This window comes from Gymnoscopelus braueri, assembly GCF_963280865.1.
Source record: "Gymnoscopelus braueri genome assembly, chromosome: 22".
NCBI classification, from domain to species: domain Eukaryota; kingdom Metazoa; phylum Chordata; class Actinopteri; order Myctophiformes; family Myctophidae; genus Gymnoscopelus; species Gymnoscopelus braueri.
The window spans coordinates 233,653-255,413 of NC_137624.1; the positions used below are offsets into that span (position 1 = coordinate 233,653).

Genomic DNA, 21,761 nt, shown 5'->3' on the forward strand with positions numbered 1-21,761 from the left:
TTAATGACTAGAGTTTGTTTACTCTGCTTAATCTTGTCTTGCACTTGTAAGCAGTGGTGGAAAAAGTACTCAAATGTTTTACTTAAGGGGATACTAGGTAACTTTGAGCCTAAATTAAAAATATATACATATGTATTTATTTTGCATTTTTTCCAGCTATCAGCCACTATATAATTATGCAGGTGTGTTTTCCTGCAGAAAGACACCCTTCTGGCTGTATTTTGGTTTTGTTCCACTGTTTATATTGACATTCATCCCTTTGCAGGGACTGAAAAGTCTGTGGGGGGAGAGGGGGGGGCTCTGCCAGAGCTCTTAATTGATCCCTTTGAACTTCAAAGGGGTTATGCATTGAGTTGATTGATAGGGCCATAAAAGTGTCAACCACGGCAGTGCTCTCTCTAATCATTGAATGCATCAGAGACAGCAATCACTTTGATACCTGTCAGAGAGGGGAGGGAGGAGGGGGGAGTGTGTGTGTACAAACACAGATCTGCAAAGTTACCTAGTATCCCTTTAAGTAAAAGTATCAATACTGCAATATATAAATAGAAGTAAAAGTCAGGAATCAAAAATGTACAAAGTATATGTGCAAAGTATATATAAAAGTACAGAAGTATTGGCATCAAAATGTACTTAAAGTACCAAAAGTAAAAGTACTCATTATGCAGAATGTGCCATTTCAAGTCGCATTGCGACGCGTTGTGAGCTTGTAGATCGGCTATTTTCAAATGGACGAAATGTATATAAGGCTGAAGTGGGTAATGTATGTTTTGTAACGATAATCAAAATCTACAAAGTAACTAGCAACTAAAGCTTTCAAATAAATGTAGTGGAGTAAAAGTACAATATTTGGATCCGAGATGTAGTGGAGTAGAAGTAAAATACTGGAAATACTCAAGTGAAGTACCGTAAATAAGTACCGTAAATAGTGACCCGGGCTTGTATTTGTTTCAACTGTAGTGGGTACCGGGTTTTTATTGAAAGGAGGCATGTATAAGAGAGAGGCCTATATTTCAATTTTTCAAACAGATCAGAATGAATAAATCTACATTTTGTGTCAGTTTGAACCCAGTAAAATATACTGGGTTCATTTATTGAAATCACGTACAGTTTGAAATAAACAGTGCATTTACAGGTGGTCGCGGCTTGTTTTCATAGAATTGGTTGCTGATTTGTCTCGCATAATCTGGCAACACTGCTAGGCTCCCCATTGGCTTTGACAGGTCATGTGACAAGTCTAAGCCAATGGGGAGCCACTAGCAGTGTTGCTTATTCTCTCGCAGAATCTGGCAACGCTGCTCGGCCAGAACGGACGCTGCGCAGCTCGTCTGCAGAGGTGTAAAGTAACTAAGTACATTTACTCAAGTACTTTGTTACTTTCCACCACTGCTTGTAAAGTGTCTCTGGATAAGAGCATGGATGCCTGAACTGTAAACCTGTGCTAATCGTAGGAGTTCCGTCGTTTTGCGCGGACGACGGCGACGAAAGAGACGATCTGGAGGCGGACCCCGGCGGTGGCGGTGCCGGCGAAAACTTCAGCTGGGCCGGCCTGTTCTCCTTCCAGGACCTGCGGGCGGCTCACCTCCAGCTGTGCGCCGTCAACTCGGACCTGGAGCATTGCCTGCCTCCGTTCCCGGAGGAGCGGTCCGGCGGTGGCGGCGCGCTGTGGTCGGTCCTGTTCGGCACGGCCGGCGATCATCACGCCTCGTCCCAGCGGGAGACAGACGCCCTGTGCTACCAGGTGCAGGTGTACCTGGGCCACGCCCTGGACACCTGCGGCTGGAAGATCCTCTCTCAGGTGCTGTTCGCCGAGAGCAGCGAGCGCCACGCCGAGGAGTACTACGAGAGCCTGAACGAACTCCGACACAAAGGATACGAGGATGCGCTGGAGAGGAGCAAGAGACGGCTTCAAGAGGTAAGACACATACAGTAGATGGATGGATAGACAGTGGTGTAAAGTAACTAAGTTAATTTACTCAAGTACTGTACTTAATTGCAATTCTGAGGTATTTTTTACTTTACTTGAGTATTTCCAATTTTCTGTACTTTTGCTTCTACGCCACTACATCTCAGAGGCAAATATTGTACTTTTACTCCACTACAATTATTTGAAAACTTTAGTTACTAGTTACTTTGTAGATTTGGATTATTATTACAAAACATACATTAAACACTTCAGCCCTATATACATTTAGGCCATTTGAAAATGGCAGATCTACAAGCTCACAATGCATCACGATGCGACACATTGTGAGTAAAAAAAAAAAAAAAAAAAAAAAAGTGAGTACTTTTAATGTAATGGAGTATTTCTACATTGTAGTATTGATACTTTTACTTAAGTAACTAATGTGAGTACTTTTTCCACCACTGTGGATAGATGCCTTTATTGATCCTGTGGGGGAAATTCAGGCACCAGAGACAGTACAGCAGTACAAGTTAGAGGCGAGGACAAAGAAGTACAATAACACGTACAGGAGAATAACATCACCATAAATACACCTTCAAACACATATGAATAGAGTATACAGATCTGAAAGTATAAAGGGTTTATGTGGTTAAAGTAACCATTTGTATCAATCTGAGAGAGTACAAAATGTCACCATATGGACCCTTCCATTTGGTTACCTTTTGTGGACTCTGAGATTGATTCAAATTGATACATACAGTGTGTGTGTGTGTGTGTGTGTGTGTGTGTGTGTGTGTGTGTGTGTGTGTGTGTGTGTGTGTGTGTGTGTGTGTGTGTGTGTGTGTGTGTGTGTGTGTGTGTGTGTGTGTGTGTTCTGTTTGGGTAATGACCTTGTGTTCAGAGGATGATGGGGGTCAAAGTGCACTCCCCCCCCTCTCTCTCTCTCCCTCCCCCTTTCTCTCTCCTTCTGTCTGTCTGTCTGTCTGTCTGTCTGTCTGTCTCTCTCTCTCTCTTTGTCCTGTATAAGTCAGTGTTGTCACTTGTCAGCCATCTGTTGCAGTTCATTCACACAGAGGTGTAATATGATCTGTTCCTCCCTGCTCTCCATTTGGCTGAGCAGAGCAGTGGAAGAGCAGAACAAGAGGGGGGGTTGGGCTACATTCGAGGAATAGCAACTTAACACTTACTGGGGGTTTCTTTAAAGGTAGTGTGTAAGTGATCTTTTTTTTTAGGAATCGGAAAACAAGCTTATAAGGTCTTTGTTGTTCTCTCTCCTGATTGAATGAAATGCTATCCCATCTTAAAATGTGTTTGTGATGTGGTTACTGAAGAGCTGGAGAGATGGGGAGAGCCCTGTCACTGAACTGACACGCTGTAGCAACGATTGTGCTGCAGTTACAAGCTATGCAGAAGTCTTTCTTGACATTCTGTTCTAGACCAGTGGTTCCCAAACCTTTTAGCTCGAGACCCAAAAGGGACATTTGATGTCTCCCTGAGACACAAACTAGAGAAAATAGGCGATCTACAAGCTCACAACGCGTCACATCACAACTTTCTTTTTGCAATGTATGGAATTCCTTTGATTGATTGATTTATTAATGAAATTATTTGGACAAATCTTTGAATTTGTTTAAAATCTTTTGAAATACAAAATATAACTGAAAAAAGGATATACTCGTGGCCATTGAAAACCCACTGTTTGGGAACTACTATTTTAGACGTAGTTGGATAGTGGGCTTTAGTTGTGAAGCTGATTGTGAAGTTGGCTGTCAGTTCACAGTCACAGTCACCACGCTCGTTGATTGATTGATTGAATACTTTATTAGCAGTTTTGTTAACAGTACAGGTAGTAAAGTCAAAGGTTATGCTAAAAGGATAACACAAAAATCTTTAGGGGGCTTTTTTCCATTGTGGTCCATTGTACTCAATTCATCAGTAATACATAATACATACAATACATATTGGTAGAGAACTCAGTAGCAACAGGCATATTACAGAGATGGGTGGGGGTGGGGTGGCAGAGGATGCTACTACCAAGGTGTTCAAGGTGTTAAACCAGGGCTGCGCAACTTTGATGATGGAGAGGGCCACTATATTTCCACACTCACTCCAGGGGGCCACATTGCATATAAGAGGGCATACACACCTTATATCCGTATTTTAACTTTTTTCATAAATTAATGCTTTACTTTACCATTCTATGTCACGCAAAAGTAGCAAAAATAGCAGATCTACAAGCTCAAAACGCATTGCAGTGTGACGCGTTTTGAGCTTGTAGATCGGCTATTTTTGCTATTTTTTTATTGGAATCCAATAAAATGTTTTTGGTGCTATTTTTGAATTGGAATCCTGAAACTAACTTTTATTTTATTTCAAATGCATTTAGTTATACTTATGTTAACTTTATGAACTTAAATACAAATACATTGGACATAGAAAAGACAATAGAATTGTAATACTAGTCATTAAGCTACTAATATAGACTGAAGTAATTAAAGCGGGTCATGTTTGCATGTTTGGAATTGTAACAGCTGAAATCAATAATATATCAGTATTCCGATATTAATCTGCGGGCCGCATTAAGTGAAGGTGGCCCCCGGCCAGTTGCCCATGTATGTATTAAACTATGCTCACTTGTATTTTGAGGTCAGCCATTCTTTTAGTTTAGTTTTGAGTTTGGGGAGGGTTAATGGGTTCTGGTACTTCATTCCACATTATGGTGGCAGCATAGCAGAATGCATTTTCCCCCATGTTTGAGCTCAATTTTGGGGGAACGAGGTCAGTTGATCTCCTTCTGGTGTTAAGCCCATGGGCATCACTCACTCTAGAGAAGCAGTTTGACAGGCATCTGGTCATGGATCCTCTGTGAGTTATGAACAGTCCACGTTTAGAGTCACCACGCTCGTCGTGAGTTGTGACATCGTTGACACTTTGTTTTCCTGCTGCTTGTGAATCACCAGTCAGAGTGCAGCAGCAGCGCTCAGTCACAAAACCAACACGTTGAGTGTTTCTCAGAAGCGTCTATCTGATCTCTCACTCACATATTTAAACATTGTCTTAAACCCTATACTTAGTGCCTCAGGGCTCTCTACGAGGGACCCTCCTTTTTTCACGCGACACCAAATATCTTTCGGAAAATAGCAGATCACAGTTCACAGAACTTTTGTGTATTTTTGCACAATGCTTGCCTCAGAATACAGATGCTAGGTTTCATATGTTTTTTTTAAGGGGTGTGAGGGCCTAGTGAGTCGCTAGTCGTCATTCTCATTAATAAATGACTCAAATACATTGATAAGACGACTATTATTACTCACCTAATGCAGTGGGGTCCGAGAACCCCCAGGGGTCCTTGGGGCGGTACCAGGTGGTCCCAGGAAAATGAGTTAATATATAGCATTTTCATGTCTTTGGCCACGGAACCCCATTTGAAAATATTTTGTGCCAGGGACCCCCATACAAGATTTGTGTTGTTAAAAAAAGTTTTCAAAAAAAAAAGTAAGCCTTTTTGAAAATGGCAGATCTACAAGTTTGACGCTATATTAACTCATTTTGATGGGGACCCTGGAAATCCCTCAAGGACCCCTGGGGGTCCCTGGACCCCACTTTGAGAACCACTGGATCACAACGTGGGAGGACAGCTTCAGGTAAATGATGAGACGTGGGAACTGGAGTGTTTTCATGCTGTACTCCCTGTCAGACATGACACACATCACGTGTAGTTTCTTAGAAGTACAACACGTATCACTAAAGAGTGATGTTGTCTGCGCTGATTATAGGGCTGCAGGTTCCATCATCCGTGATACCTCCAGACCTACAAGAAAAACAGCATTTTGGTCTCTGCAGTTTGGAGGCCACGAGACTGATGTTGTGTTGAGATTAGGACCGGAAGGTGGACTAATGCTTTGCTTCTGTTGCAAAAGCTGGGAACCCCCCAGACGCAAAGATCTGAGTTACAAATGTTGTTTCAAAAAATATATGTATTCAAAGATTTTCACGATTTTTCAAAGATAGCAGATCTACAAGCTCATTTTGTATATCTGCTATTTTTGAATAGCCAAAGGAATCTAAAAATGACACACAGATGCGTTCCCGGTCTTAATGGGCTAAACTACGATATTTAAAATAAATATTGTAAGGCTTTTCTTGCCTTTTATTTATTGATAGTCCACAGTGTAAAGAGACAGGAAACGGGGAGAGGGAGAGAGAGAGAGGAGGAGTGACATGATGCCACAAAGGACCGGGGACTCACTGTCAAGCATCAGAGCCTCGTGTGGTACATGCCTTAACCCAGCAGCCCTAGGAATCTAATTTCTAACAATCCTACACAGATGCTGCTGGGATGAAAGGCCATTATGTGCCACCAGTGGTGGACAGCAACTGATTACATTTACTCGAGTACGGTACTTAAGTATATATTTTTTATCATCTCTACTTTACTTGGGTATTTGTATTTTTTTTTTACTTTCACTCCACTACATTTCAAAGACAAATATTGTACTTTTGACTCCACTACACTAGTAGTGTAGTAGTGTCTATTTGAAATAGTACTTTCAAGCCCTATTTCAAATATAGTGAACATAGCAGATCTACAAGCTCACAACTCGTCGTGATGTGACACGTTGGGTCATGGGGCGGCAGTGGCTCAGGGGTAGAGTGGCCGGGTAGAGTGAACTGGAAACAGCAAGGTTCCCTGTTCGATCCCGGGCTGGGGGGCTCCCCCAGAGTTAGTGTCGAGGTGTCCTTGAGCAAGACGCTGAACCCCTAATTGCTCCCGATGAGCAGGTTGGTGCCTTGCATGGTTTCCTCCGCCATCGGTGTATGAATGTGTGTGTGAATGGGTGAAAGTAATGCACAATCTATGTAAAGCGCTTTGGATAAAAGCGCTATATAAATGCACCATTTACCATTTACCCTTGTGATCAGCTATTTTCGCTATTGTTTATATATTTTTGAAAAGGTCTACATTTTAATCAAGCAATGCATATATATATATATATATATATATATATATATATATATATATATATATATATATGTATATATATATATATATATATACACACACACACACACACACACACACACACACACACACACACACACACACACACACACTTTGTCATTTGTACTTTAAAAGCATGTAGGCTACTCCAGGACTTTAATGCAGTCCAAATTAGACAGAGCAACTTTCACTTGTTTTACAGTTGGCCATTATATTCCACCAGTGTGGGTTGAATAGAAGGACAGTGGACTGAGTGACACTGTCATGTCAGAGTGTGTGTGTGTGTTTGTGTGTGTGTGTAATGTCACTCTGTGGGCATTGGGAATGTCACAGCAGAATGTCATCCACGGCATCGTGCAGTGATGTCATCAGCTGGTGACGGGAAGGCTGATGTTGGTTGCTTGTTGGATGGAGCCCTAAAGCACCAACTGGACAATCACTGTTGTCATGGCCTTCAGGTCACTCTGTGTGTGTGTGTGTGTGTGTGTGTGTGTGTGTGTGTGTGTGTGTGTGTGTGTGTGTGTGTGTGTGTGTGTGTGTGTGTGTGTGTGTGTGTGTGTGTGTGTGTGTGTGTGTGTGTGTGTGTGTGTGTGTGTGTGTGTGTGTGTGTGTGTGTGTGTGTGTGTGTGTGTGTGTGTGTGTGTGTGTGTGTGTGTGTGTGTGTGTGTGTGTGTGTGTGTGTGCGTGCGTGCGTGCGTGCGTGCGTGCGTGCGTGCGTGCGTGCGTGCGTGCGTGCGTGCGTGCGTGCGTGCGTGCGTGCGTGCGTGCGTGCGTGCGTGCGTGCGTGCGTGCGTGCGTGCGTGCGTGTCCTTCACAAACTCACCCGTCACTCTGTGCTTGTGCCAAAGATGCAAAACTACTGACGAATGGAACTCCAGCTTGTAGCGTCATTTCTTTTTATCAATGGCCATACTTTGTTTGTGGCCAAATGAACGGATGTCTAACTTTAGCTGTCAATAGTGACATTTCAACTAGAGTGTAGCTTTGGTATTCACAATAATAACATAAATAATTCTGGAAAGGCTGTTATGAAAATAAAGCAACATGTCATGGAAAGTCAGCTTAATTATGTTAAGTTGTAAACATGATTAAAATAAGCTTGATGGACCAACCAGGGTTTTGTATGGAATATGAGTAGTTAAATATATGTGGTATGTGAAAGCCTTGAATTTTACTTCATGATTAATTGTCATACAAATAATTGTTTAATTGTGTTTTTGGCATTGAACATTGGAACATAAAACATAGAATGTACATTTCTGTTTGGCTTTTAGGCTTCGTAAACAAAATATCCACTGGGCAGATACGACAAATAACTCACTGACATTAAATAATGTTATACTTTAAATGAAATTAAAAAAAGATAAATAAATAGTGGAAATGATCTACAAGCTCACAACGCGTCACATTGCGATGCGTTGTGAGCTTGTAGATCTGCTATTTCTGCTTTAAAAAAAAAAAAAAAAACTTTCAACATGGAAACGTTTATGACAATTATGCAAAATAATTGCGATTATCTCAAGTAATTGCAGTCAGGCAATTATGTGATAATTGTGACAGGCCTAGATCTATTCTCATCTCCTGACAGTGAAGTGTTGTTTTTTCAGCGTAATTAGAAGTTCCAGCTACCAATCTAACCTGAGGCTCTGTCATTACTCACACTGTATGTTAGTCTAGGTCTGTAACTTTATTTTTGTGATTTATGTGAACAAACATTCACACAAACATTTTCCCCAAAAATCACTTTATAATGTTTCAGATATGTTCCAAATATTAGATTATTTCTTTCAACACAAATCTTGTATGGGGGTCCCTGGCACAAACTATTTCCAGTCTGTGGCCAAATACATATGAATTTGGGGGTCCTTTACATGGAAATGTTTGAGAACCACTGGTTTAAACAACATTAGGAAGCAAGCCCAAATAAGCAACTAAACTTTAGAAAAAAGCCCCAGCTACCAATCCCGCAGCTACCAATATTTACAAGCAACTTTACAGAAAAACAAGCCCAAAATTGCTTATAATAAATATACTTGGCAACACTGCAGGAGACCCGTTTCATATTGTTGTTGCCAGACAGAAACCTTGCATCATTCTCTGTATTTTAACTTTTAATGTTTATTTGTAAATTAATGACCTACTTCGTCACACTAGACTAGAGTGTCAAATTAGCCTAAATATACTATTTTTAATTTGTTTATTTTTAAAGTTAAAGTGAAAGTGGTTAAGTGTGCGAGTGGGTTTAATAAATATTGAACCGATGGAAAGTATTAACAAGAGCTTGTTACTAAATACTAACTACCTGTACATTGGATCCATTGGAACGTTGATTCCAGTGAGTAAAATAGTTTCTAGAGTAGACGATAAAGATATATAAAATGATATACGGTAGGCTGAGCACTGTGTCTGTCAGTAGAATTTCCTGTGAGCGTCGTTTTTGGATGTGCCTGCTCATTATGTTTTGTTTGTCATGCCGAGTGTGTACACACACAGACGGCGCACACACACACACACACACACACACACACACACACACACACACACACACACACACACACACACACACACACACACACACACGTCTCTCTCACTTTCTCTCACACGTCGCACACACGCACACACACACACGTACACAACGAGCTGCCTTTATACTAGATCAGTAGCTCTTTCTCTTCAATGCTATTTGACTAAATTGCTTTGGAACACATTTAGTAGGAGAGCAGGGGTCTTTTCTTACGATGTGACTCTGCTATGGAAGTTGGTGTACAGTAATTACAGTTGTCAGCTGGCTTACATCAGAACTGAGGTGTTTTTCTGCTCCAGACACTGGAATTAAAAGAGGCAGAAGAAACAAAAAAACAGAAGCAAGAACAGATACACAAATGCCAGAGTAATATCTATTTCAGTCTTGAGCTAAAGCTGGGCTCAGATAGTCTGTTATAAAATTTGAAACCGTTTTTTTTTTAAATCTTGTAGCATCATACGCTATATAAGATTATCTTTTAAGATGATCTTCTTAACATGCACAAACTTCAATGTTAAAAAACAAGGCATTACACAACTTATCACGGTTATCAGCAGTGGTGGAAAAAGTACTCAAATTAGGTGGGGGGGGGGTCCGTAGTTCAAATGCAATCTTTTTTTTTGGTGGGCGGGGGTTTATTTTGAGCTGGGAACCCCAGGTCAAGTATGATTATTCTGAGGGGGTCCCCAGTTCAAATATGATTATTTTTGGGGGGACCAAAGTTCAAATATGATCATTTTGGGGGGACGTGGCCTGAAAAGGTTCAGTACCACTGCAGTAGGGGGAAGGTCACACCTTCCCCCTACATAACACGATGCTGCAGTCAGTGGTGAGAGAAAGGGAGAGACGGAAGTGTTTCTGAGTGCCTCACTAAAGTGGTAAAAATAGCACCGCCGCTGCACCTCCTAATCTCCTCCTGGCTGCAGACATTTGGCATCATGTTAAGGTGGCTCCCCACCAACCAGACTACTACAGATTACTACAGACTGGCAGTCGAATGAAGTCGGGAGATCGGTCGGTTGGAACGTGTGAAAAAAAGTTGCTGAATGCACCTGAGAGTAGTGATGTGTCGGTCATGATCGATCCGTTCATAAGAACTAGTTCTTTGCCGTGAGCGTGAACGAACACGTTCATGACTCGAAACTGTTGCGTTCACGATTTCGCTCATGCCCCCCCTCCCCCTCCCCCGCACACACGACGGGCGGGCTGTTATTCCTCCCGCGACAGACAGACCATCAGACAGACAGAAAGCCTGCTGTAGAGTTTTCCAGTATAGACATGCATGCGTATTGCTATTTGAATTGAAATAGGTAGCCTACTGTTGTTCCTGGACAAAAGACAAATAGTGTTAGCACCACATTTAAGTATCAAAAGAAATAAATATGCATGGTCCTAGACAAAGGACAGATAGGTCAATTAACACGTCTTAGTTTGAGTAGAAGATGCAAATAGTATGCTACAGCTACTATTCATGAAGTTAATAGTAGTTAAAGACATGGTTGGAAATCGATAGTCATGTGAGTGTACTGACTTGGGCTGCTTTGTATAAAATTATTATTATAAATAATTATCGACAAATAAAAATAACTTTACATTATATATTGCAACACATTATATTACAAAGAAGATGGTGCAATTAGATCGTGAATGACAGTGCTGTGTTTCTGTACAGACTGTGCAGTCATGTCAGTGGGATCAGATGCACACAGTTGCATGCAGTTAGCGTAGCGCATCGCATACGCTCCGCCGGGACCGGAAGCGCTACTGAACGAGAACGTGAACAAATCATTTGAACGAATCTTTGCTGTGAACGTGAACGAAATCGTTCGTTCACCGAAATGAACTGTTTTTCCCACCACTACCTGAGAGCCCACACTGACAGACGGCTACTGTGGTGCTGAAAATAGCCTATGTATGGCTTGATGTCGTTTTTCAACAACAAACACATAACATGTGCAAATGTGCATGCTTAAATCATTTGAGAAATTATAAAGATAACTACTGTACTGCAGGGTGCTTAGTGCATGGGTACAAGGTTATCTATTTTGGTGTACAATAACTTTCGTATTTAATGTTAATTAACACAATTAACACTGCATGCCTGCAGCAAGCAGCAGCGCAATGCACACACGGCCATATCATTTTGCTTCAACTATAATCAATATAATACAATAAATGACTAGAGTGATTATAAAAAAATGGAAGCCTGTTAAAGATACAGCATACATACGCTTAGTTTTGTTTCAGATTTTAAAACAATCTCAATCTCCAAACGCGCTATGAGATTGTACATCTGCTATTTTTGTATAGCCAACATATAAAACACGGAGGAAGTGGATAAAATGATTGTGATGCTATATTAAAATATTTTGGAATGGATCCAATGTAGTTATTATTTAGTCACAAGCTCTTAACACCTTTCATTGGTTCAATATTCATGTAACCCACAGACAGAATTAATCAATGACTTTCACTTTAAAAAATGTTCAATGCGACATGTGAGCTTGTAGATCGCCTATTTTGTGCGACGTTGTTGCCCAACAAAGTACGGTATTAATTTAAGGAAAAGATAAGCAGTTGAAAGAGGGAGATACAAGGTTTCAGCCTGACTGCAACAACTTGGAGATTAGTAAACTGAATGAAGATTCAGATAGATGCATGTACAGGGTTTCCCCCAGAGCAACAGCAGCTGCAGGGGTGTGACCAGTGGTTGCCATGGGCATGCAGGGCCCTAGGTAAACAGTAGAGTAGTGTTAAAGAGCTGAATGGACTAGTGTCCACACACACACACACACACACACACACACACACACACACACACACACACACACACACACACACACACACACACGCACACACACTTAACCCCCAAAGTACTGGCTATGGAAATACCATAAAAGAGCCACTATTCAGACCTACTGGTGGAAAGTAGCTAAGTATACTGTATGCACTCAAGTACTGTACTTTTGTTTTGAAATACTTTTACTTTACTTAGTCTGTTTGTTTTGTCCTAACATTCTACTTTTACTCCACTACATCTCAGAGGCAAATGTTGTACCCTAACTTCACTCACAATTATTTGACAACTTCAAATTCTTCTTTAGTTTTAGTCATATTTTAGTCATCTGAAATGTTTTAGTTTTAGTCTAGTTTAGTTGACTAAATACCACAATATTTTTGTCAACAGAATGTTATTTTGGCAGGCCTTGATGGCGTCTTAAAGCCTGATTTATACTTAGCTGTGTACCGCAAATTCTCACAACACGTCTGCAACGCGTTGTGAGCTTGTAGATCAGCTACTTTCGGAGTGTGACACCCACACGCAACCAAGCATACAATGACTTGTCTTTTAGTGCTACTGGATCTCTTCTCTACTAGTCCCTCCCTAACATTTTAGTCTAATTTGTATTTGTTGACGAAATTGTCAATATACTGAGTCATAGTTTTAGTCATCATAGCTTAGTTTTTATTTAGTTTTCGTCAGTGAAAAAAGGTAGTTGACAGTTTTTGTCATATAGTTTTAGTCGACAAAATGTCTGTCTGCAGTATAGCTCTGTTGGCCCAATAGAGTACCGAAGTCGTGACGTCACTACCCCTGGGTCACGGAAGTATTTTTTCTATAGAAAATAAATAAATAAATATATATTTTTGGAACACTGTTCTTATATGACACGATCTAAAATGACCCTATGGTATTATTTTCAATAGAAAAAAATAACTCAGCGACCCAGGGGGATAGCGGCCTCTAGCGGCAGTGATGTCAGACTTCGGGTCTCTATATTGCTGCTACTTTTATTCATGGACAATAGCTGTTTGATTTACACCTGAAAGAACACTTTATGATTTATCATACAAATATTGACCGCACGCACGCACGCACACACACCGTACACACACACACACAACACCGTACACAGACAGACTCTCCCTCTCATCCTAATGTGTTTTATAAATCACGCCTCCATTTGTTGCCGCGCTACGAGCTTTTGTAGATCTGCTATTTTTGAAAAATCGAGAAAATTTGTGCAAATCTTTGAATATACATATTTTTTAAGCGAACATTTGTAACTCAAATCATTGCTTCTCGGGGTCCCTGGAACACAACATTTTGAGATGGGGGTCCGCGGCCAAATACACATCATTTTGGGGTCCTTGACATGAGAAAGTTTGAGAACCACTTACTTAGGTACATAGCCACATACTTAAAAAAAAAATCTATTTAGAAGACATTTTGTAGAATCGGAACCTCAGGCCTTAATGGGTTAATAGACATTTGTTTACATCTCATTGCTGTTAAGTGTGGTAAGCCTCTTTCAATCTGAACACTTGAACTCCTTTATGTACCATTTAACCACTTGGACCCTAGCATGCCTATTCTGGGACTCGTAGATCAGCTATTTCTGACGAAGAGAATTGGTGTACTATAGACAGAAGAAAGTGGTCAAAGTACAGTTGTAACGCAAGTCCGGTTCTCTGAGGCTAGAGGGTTTAAGTGGTTAAATGCTGAAGATTCAAGACGTTTTTATGTGTCACTGACTTATACAGGTACAAGCAGAATGTTGTTGGGACTTGTCCCACAGATTGTGCTAACGAAACATATTTATAAAAAACTAAAACTAAAAACAATCATTATAATATATACAAAGATTTAGGGCTATATGCTAATACTTAGGGCCTTGTTGTCTTAGACAGGCACAGTAACTTATCATAATTGGCAGTGTTTCCGTGTACAGTCAATTTCTAATCAGAAACAGCAATGTTCACCCAAATGTGCAAAGTGACCAGTGGTGGAAAAAGTACTCAAATGTTTTACTTAAGTAAAAGTATCAATACTGCAATGTAGTACTCTGTTACAAGTAAAAGTCCGGAATTCAAATGTACTTGAGTAAAAGTACACAAGTATTGGTATCAAAATGTACTTAAAGTACAAAAGTAAAAGTACTCATTAGGCAGAATGTCCTATTTCAAGTTTTCAAATGTATAAAAATCTTTTGAAAATAGCAGATCTAAAAGCTCACAATGCGTCGCAGCTTCGGCTATTTCCAAATGTATCGGCTATTTTCAAATGTATGCATAGGGCTGAAGTGGTTAATGTATGTTTTGTGATAATGATCCAAATCTACAAAGTAACTAGTAACTAAAGTTTTCCAAAAGATGTAGTGAAGTAAAAGTACAATATTTGGATCTGAGATGCAGTGGAGTAGAAGTAAAAGTATTGGAAATTGGAAATACTCAAGTAAAGTACAAATACCTCAAAATTGTGCTTAACACATTGTGTGCCAGAGGTTTATTAAAATAGGGTACATCTAGTGCCAGCATATCTTCCATCCACTTACGTTGATATGTTTCGTGCTGTAGAAGCGGAGGGTCCCGACTAACGCCTGGAACAATAATATTTCTAACGCGATCCTCCATTGCAGAGTGATCGCCGATAGAAAACGGCTCACTTCCACCACGTTAAAAAGAAATGGAGATATTAAGCTTTTAGTCAAGGAGTTAACATTGGAGCGGCCGACCGGAAGCATTTTTGACATGGATCCACATCCGGCCTCTCCTTCTTAGAGACTCCTTGTATGACCCCAAAGTTTCGTTAGAACGCCCCACGTGGGAAAAATATATTTAAAAGAAAATGGGCCAAAAACAGTCCGGACCGTTTATGGCACATAATGCACATCTTCTCAAAAACGGTCCGGACCGTTTATGGCACTCAATGTGTTAAGTACAGTATTTAAGTAAATGTACTTAGTTACTTTCCACTGAAAGTGACTAGTACATTTTTGATTAAAGACAGCAATGGATAAAAAATGAATCAACATTTCCTTATTGTTGGCATCACAACGTCTTTTCATTGCCAGGTATGTTTGCACAGACAAGGAATGTGTTTCAGTGAGCTTGGAGCATTACACTGAATCAATATGTCACTTTAGCCGCCGTGCTTTTATACACCACTTTTCAACCTGGCATCCATGTTGTGGTCAGGAATGCCTGGTTAATAAAAGCAGTGGTTCTCAAACTTTTTCATGTCAAGGACCCCCCAAATTGATATGCATTTGGCCGCGGACCCCCATCTGGAAACATTTTGTGCCGGGGACCCCCGGAAGTGAAGGTTTGTCTTAAATTCAAAATGTTAAATTTTCTTCAGGATAAAAATATATATAATAATAATAAAAAAATGCAGCAGATATACAAGCTCACAACACGTCACACCGTGCCACATTGTGAGCTTGTAGATCGGCTATTTAAAAAGGAAGAAACAAATTGACAATTTTTTTATATTTTGGAAACATTTTAACAACACAAACCTTGTATAGGGGGGGGGGTCACTGTTACAACATTTTCAGATGGGGGTCTGTGGCCAAATGTATATTAATTTAGGGGTCCTACCTCGACATGAAACAGTTTGAGAACCACTGACCACTGAACAACATGAACATCCCCACCCCAACACTTAAATGAGTTAAAAAACCTTAAATCATGAACATTTCTGTACTGCAGTGTTAATTTTGTACCTAAATCTGCAGTTGATTTAGTCGACAAAAATGTGTCTTGGCGGGCCGTGATGGCGTAGTAAATGGTAATGCCTGATTTATACTTATGCTGTGTGCCGAAAATATTTTTTTCGGGGCATGACACCCACACTCAACCAAACATAAAATGACTTGTCTTAGTTCTACTGGGTTTCTTCTACACTGGTCCCTCCCTAACGTTTTAGTCTAGTTTTTATTCGTTGACGAGATTGTCAATATATATAGCCATAGTTTTAGTCATCATAGCTTAGTTTTAGTCGACGACATTAACACTGGTTAACCCATTAAGACTGGGAACGCATCTGTAATTTTTTGATTTCTTTGGCTATTCAAAATATAGCAGATATACAAGCTCATAGCGCGGCACTATGAGCTTGTAGATCTGCTATTTTTGAAAAATCGTGAACATTTGTGCAAATCTTTCAAATGTCAAATGTTTTTAAAGCAAACATTTCTAACTCAAATCTTTGCTTCTGGGGGGTCCCTGGAACAACATATTTTGAGATGGGGGTCCGCGGCCAAATACATCCTTGACATGAAAAAAAGTTTGAGAACCACTGATTATAGAAACATACGTTTTTCAAAAAACTGTTGGGATTTAGAAGACATTTGTAGAATCCCGCAGAAGCAAAGACTTGAGTTAAAACAAGATATATATATATATATATATATATATATATATATATATATATATATATATATATATATATATATATATATATATATATATATATATATATATATATATATATACAAGATATACAAACTCATAGTATGAGTATCACGCTATGAGCTTGTAGATCTGCTATTTTTGAATAGCCAAAAGAAATTAAAAGATTACACACACATGCGTTCCCTTCCCGGTCTTAATCGGTTAATGAACCTTAAATCATGAACATCTCTGTGCCTGTGTAGCTGCTGGAGAAGCACCGGGCGTTGGACAGCATGGTGGATCTGCTGCAGTTGTACACCGAGGAGGACCAGGCGTTTGGAGATCTACTGGAGGCCACCACACAGCTCTACCACTACCTCCTGCAACCCTTCAGAGACATGAGAGAGCTGGCCATGCTACGCAAGCAGCAAATAAAGGTACACACACACACACACACACACACACACACACACACACACACACACACACACACACACACACACACACACACACACACATTTGTATTATTATACTTGTGAAGACATGACATGTTTAGGAACCGGAATCTGTTCCTAATTGCAAACCTGATCTAATTTTTCTCTTGTAAGGGCCAGGAAAAGTGTCTGTTTCTCAATCTATATTATTATGTGTACTATGTGTGGGGACATGTGACCCCCACAAGTACAGTAATACAAGTACACACACACACACACACACACACACACACACACACACACACACACACACACACACACACACACACACACACACACACCAAGTAAGCAAGTCCCGCAGCCATTTGAAGTTTCACAGAAATATCAAATTTCAAACAGTTTTTTATATCACTTGGGGATGAAGTAACAGATAAAACACTCTAACAATGTGACCTGGCAGACAATAAAGCCTGAGTTATACTTCATTGTACAGCAGCCAGTGTCACACACTGGAAATAGAAGATCCACAAGCTCACAGCACATCACGATGTGACACGTTGCGAGCTTGTAGATCTGCTATTTTCAGTGCGTGACACCGTGGCATGATGGACAAACATAATTCTGCATCACGGAGCCAACACACGGAGCCAGAGCGTGAGAGAGACAGGCAGAGATCTCTGCCTCTGTGACGGTGGTGCTGAAAGACGCATGCAATAGGATATATGGATAATCTGACTGATTAATTATAAGGAGGTGAGATAGTTTCTGAGGTAATCTGTGGCAATGCCAGCTATAGCCTACCAGCTAGCGTTAGCTATTCCTAATCATCTCCATTAACCCATTCAATCCGGGAACGCATCTGTGTCATTTTAGATTTCTTTGGCTATTCAAAAATAGCAGATCTACAAGCTCATAGCGTGGCACCAAGTGCCGCGCTACGAGCTTGGAGATCTGCTATTTTTTTAAAGTTGTGAAAATCTTTGCAAATCTTTGAATATAATTTTTAACAAATATTAACTCAAATCTTTGCTTCTGGGGGTCCGTGGAATACAATATTTTGAGATGTATCATTTTGGGGGTCCTTGACATGAAAAAAGTTTGAGAACCACTTTTTTTTTGCACAAATTTTCATGATTTTTCAAAAATAGCAGATATATTCACCCCTGAATAGGGACACTGTGGTTCATGTGATCAAGTGTAGCAAATTTAATTATTTTTAGTAATAAAGTGTAGCAAATGTAATTCTTTTTAGTAAACTATCAAGTCAGTAATGTAAATTCCCCCACCGGATCATTAAAGATCTTCATGTCGGATGTATGTAATAAGCTATGATTATATTATTGTTTTTTGATTGATTGATTGAATACTTTTTTAACACAATTGTAAACAGTACAGATAGTACAGTCAAAAGTTATGCTGAAAGGATAACACAAAAAATCCCCAGGGGCTTGTTTCCTTTGTGGTCCAATGTACTCAATTCATCAGTAAAACATACAATACATAATTGCAATACAGTAAATAACGGTAAAAGCTCAGTAGCAGCAAAAGGTATATTTACAGAAGAAGTGCGGGCGGGGGCAGAGGATGGTACTACCAAGGTGTTCTAAGTTGTTCTACTAAGCTCAATTGTATTTTAAGGTTAGCCATTCTTTAAAGGTTAGTTTTGAGCAGTGGTGGAAAAAGTACTCAAATGATTTACTTAAAGGCATACTAGGTAACGTTTTCAACAAAACTAAAGTTAAATTGTATATCTTTTGTGAGTGGCAAAAGTTTCACAACACCCACTCCATGAATTTCACCCCCGGAAGCCTTTTATTTATATATTTTCTATTGAACGTGGACTGGGGGGACTTTCCCGGGGAAATGACGTCATCTGGCCGGAAAACGGAGGTGGAAATGCACTGGTTTCCTGTTTGGCCAGGAACTACCGCAACGGTTTCCTGTTTGGCCAGGAACTATCGCGCTAATAACAATAAGGAACCTCACGCTGATTTTAAGAGAATGTAGGATTCGAAGATCGAAAAAGAACAGAAAAAGAAAGCACAGCTCATGGTAACTAATGCTCCACTGGCTAAGAGAAACGATCCGTAGATAGTATAAAACAATTAAAAGATCGCTTTTTGAAACGCTTCCGGCTTCCGGTGAAAACGAATGGAATTCTGGGTAATCGAGGACTAAGGAAATTGTATGCAGTGACGGTAGTGACCAGCAGAGGTTGCTAAAAATCGTTAGTTGTGAATTTGCATTGTACAACTTTAAGTAAAAGTATCAATACTGCAATGTAGAAATACTACAAGTAAAAGTCTAGAATTCAAAATGTACTTGAGTAAAAGTACAAATGTATTGGTATCAAAATGTACTTAGAGCACCAAAATTAGAAAATACTCATTATGCAGAATGTCCATTTCACAAAGTTTTCAAATGTATAAAATGCATAAAAATCTTTTAAAAATAGAAGATCTACAAGCTCACAATCCGTCGAATCGTGAGCTTGTAGATCTGCTATTTTCAAATGGCTGAAATGTATATAGGGCTGAAGTGGTTTTGTAATAATAATAATCAAAATCTACTTAGTAACTAGTAACTAAAGTTTTCAAATAATTGTAGTGGAGTAAAAGTACAATATTTGCCTCTGAGATGTAGTGGAGTAGAAGTAAAAGTACAGACAATTGGAAATACTCCAGTAAAGTAAAAGATACCTCAGAATTGTACTTAAGTACAGTACTTAAGCACATGTACTGAGTTACTTTGAGTTTGCATATTTCACATTTTCAGTAAGGTTTTTTGTTAACATCAATGAAAGCTGCAATCTTCCCAGCCAGTTTTTCCCTTTCTCTGTCAGTTCCATTGAGAGGGTTGAATCTGACAGATGCTCCTCCACCTGTTCCCCCCAGGGCAATTCCAACGGTTGAAAACAAAACAAAAGCTGTATGCAAATAAAAGGCTTCCTCATGTTTACAGACAGACAAAGGCTATTTGGTTTCTCACATTAATGCTGACTTGGGGGATGTGGCAGCATTTAATGTTAATGGTCATTGTCTATAATGTGAAGAAATGGGAAGGGAGCAAGATTTCTGCGCTGTTGTGACAGGAGAAGGACGCATACAACAACCTTAAAGACAATCATTTCATTATGCGTATTCCTGCATCTGTACTGTAACTACTGTACATATGATCAGAGCAACTAATTTAGTATAAAAATATGCTATTTTTGTACTATATATACACACACATGTTTTTTTTATTCTTGCTATTTTTCCCAAAAGGTTTTATACCAAGAAGTAGTAATAATAATAATAATAATAATAATAATAATAACAACACTAATAATACATTTTATTTATATTAAAAACAAATCTCAAAGTGCTACAGTACAGGGTAAAACATGTTTTTGTAATAAATCACAATCACAAAAAAGGACAACATTAAAATCACACGAGCATAAGAACTAACAGATGAAACACTCTAAAATAAGGCTTTGTTCAAAAGTAAAGTCTTAAAGTCATCTCTTAAAAGCATTAACAGAGTGAATGGTGGTCAGTGAGGGCGTAAAGTGACCAAGTCACTGCAAAATCCTGAAACATTGCTGCTACCCATGCCTACATGTGTATATCGTTGCTTTCGAGCAGAAACCACTTATCTCCATATTTTAACTTTTTGTGTTTTTAGTTTTGAGCTTGTAGATCTGCTTCTTTTGCTATTTTTTTATTTGAATCCTGAAAAGTAACGTTTGGGACATATGAGGTTTCCACCCGACAGAGATGATACAACAAATGAACAATTGTTGACCAGTTTTTTTCTAAGTTGCAATGTGAAATAGCTCTGTTTACACATTACTGTATTCCCTTTTAATTGTACATACATGTCTTAGTTTTTAATGATTCATAGTCAAAACATGTGTTTTCTCATGCTAATAATTTGAATTGAATTGACATTGAGCTCTCAGCCAGCCAGGTTGTAGTAGACAGGATGCCACATTTGCATAGAGTTTGCATTGTGCTCGTTGATGTTGGCAGAGAGAGGTTTTGATGTGTGGGCTCACACAGGGTTGGGATCCGAAACCGGACCCAACATCGAGGAACCGGAATCGGTTCCATCACATTTGGACTGCATGCATTGTGTGACGGTCCTAACACATGGCAGTACATCCTAACCTCCTCAGAGTAAGACTACTAGCTCCTAACCTCCTCAGAGTGAGACTAGTAGCTCCTAACCTCCTCAGAGTTAGACTAGTAGCTCCTAACCTACTCAGAGTGAGACTAGTAGCTACGAACCTCCACAGTGTGAGACTAGTAGCCCCTCAGAGTGAGACTAGTAGTTCCGAACCTCCACAGTGTGAGACTAGTAGCTCCTAACCTCCTCAGAGTTAGACTAGTAGCTCCTAACCTCCTCAGAGTTAGACTAGTAGCTCCTAACCTCCTCAGAGTTAGACTAGTAGCTCCTAACCTCCACAGAGTGAGACTACTAGCGAAATGGGACACAAATTGCATACAAATGGTCTCCTAAGTGGGCGCGGTCTGACGGCAGATATCGCGAACGTCCTATGTTTACTGGTGCTAGATCCCGCAAGAGTGTGTTGCTGGGACAGAGAAAGGTTGATAATAAAGTAGATTTTATCCTGATGTCTCTCTGAAAAAAGCCATTTTAGTGTCAAAATGTTATGAATATTGTGTGGCTTCTGGCGATTGGGTCCAATATTTAGTTCAGTGACCATGG

General features: G+C 39.8%; 1 protein-coding gene across 3 annotated transcripts in view; it reads left to right on the forward strand.

The window, feature by feature from the left end:
• Positions 1 to 21,761, forward strand: part of jmy (junction mediating and regulatory protein, p53 cofactor) — a 49,765-nt gene that overhangs the window by 4,486 nt on the left and 23,518 nt on the right. For all 3 annotated transcript variants that reach the window (XR_013932557.1, XM_080419870.1, XM_080419869.1), the window contains exons 4-5: positions 1,452 to 1,915; positions 16,875 to 17,048. Coding sequence is in view for 2 of the 3 variants with exons in the window: in XM_080419870.1 (XP_080275996.1) it covers positions 1,452 to 1,915; positions 16,875 to 17,048 (638 nt within the window). In the remaining variant the exon portion in view is untranslated. The remainder of the gene's footprint in view (positions 1 to 1,451; positions 1,916 to 16,874; positions 17,049 to 21,761) is intronic.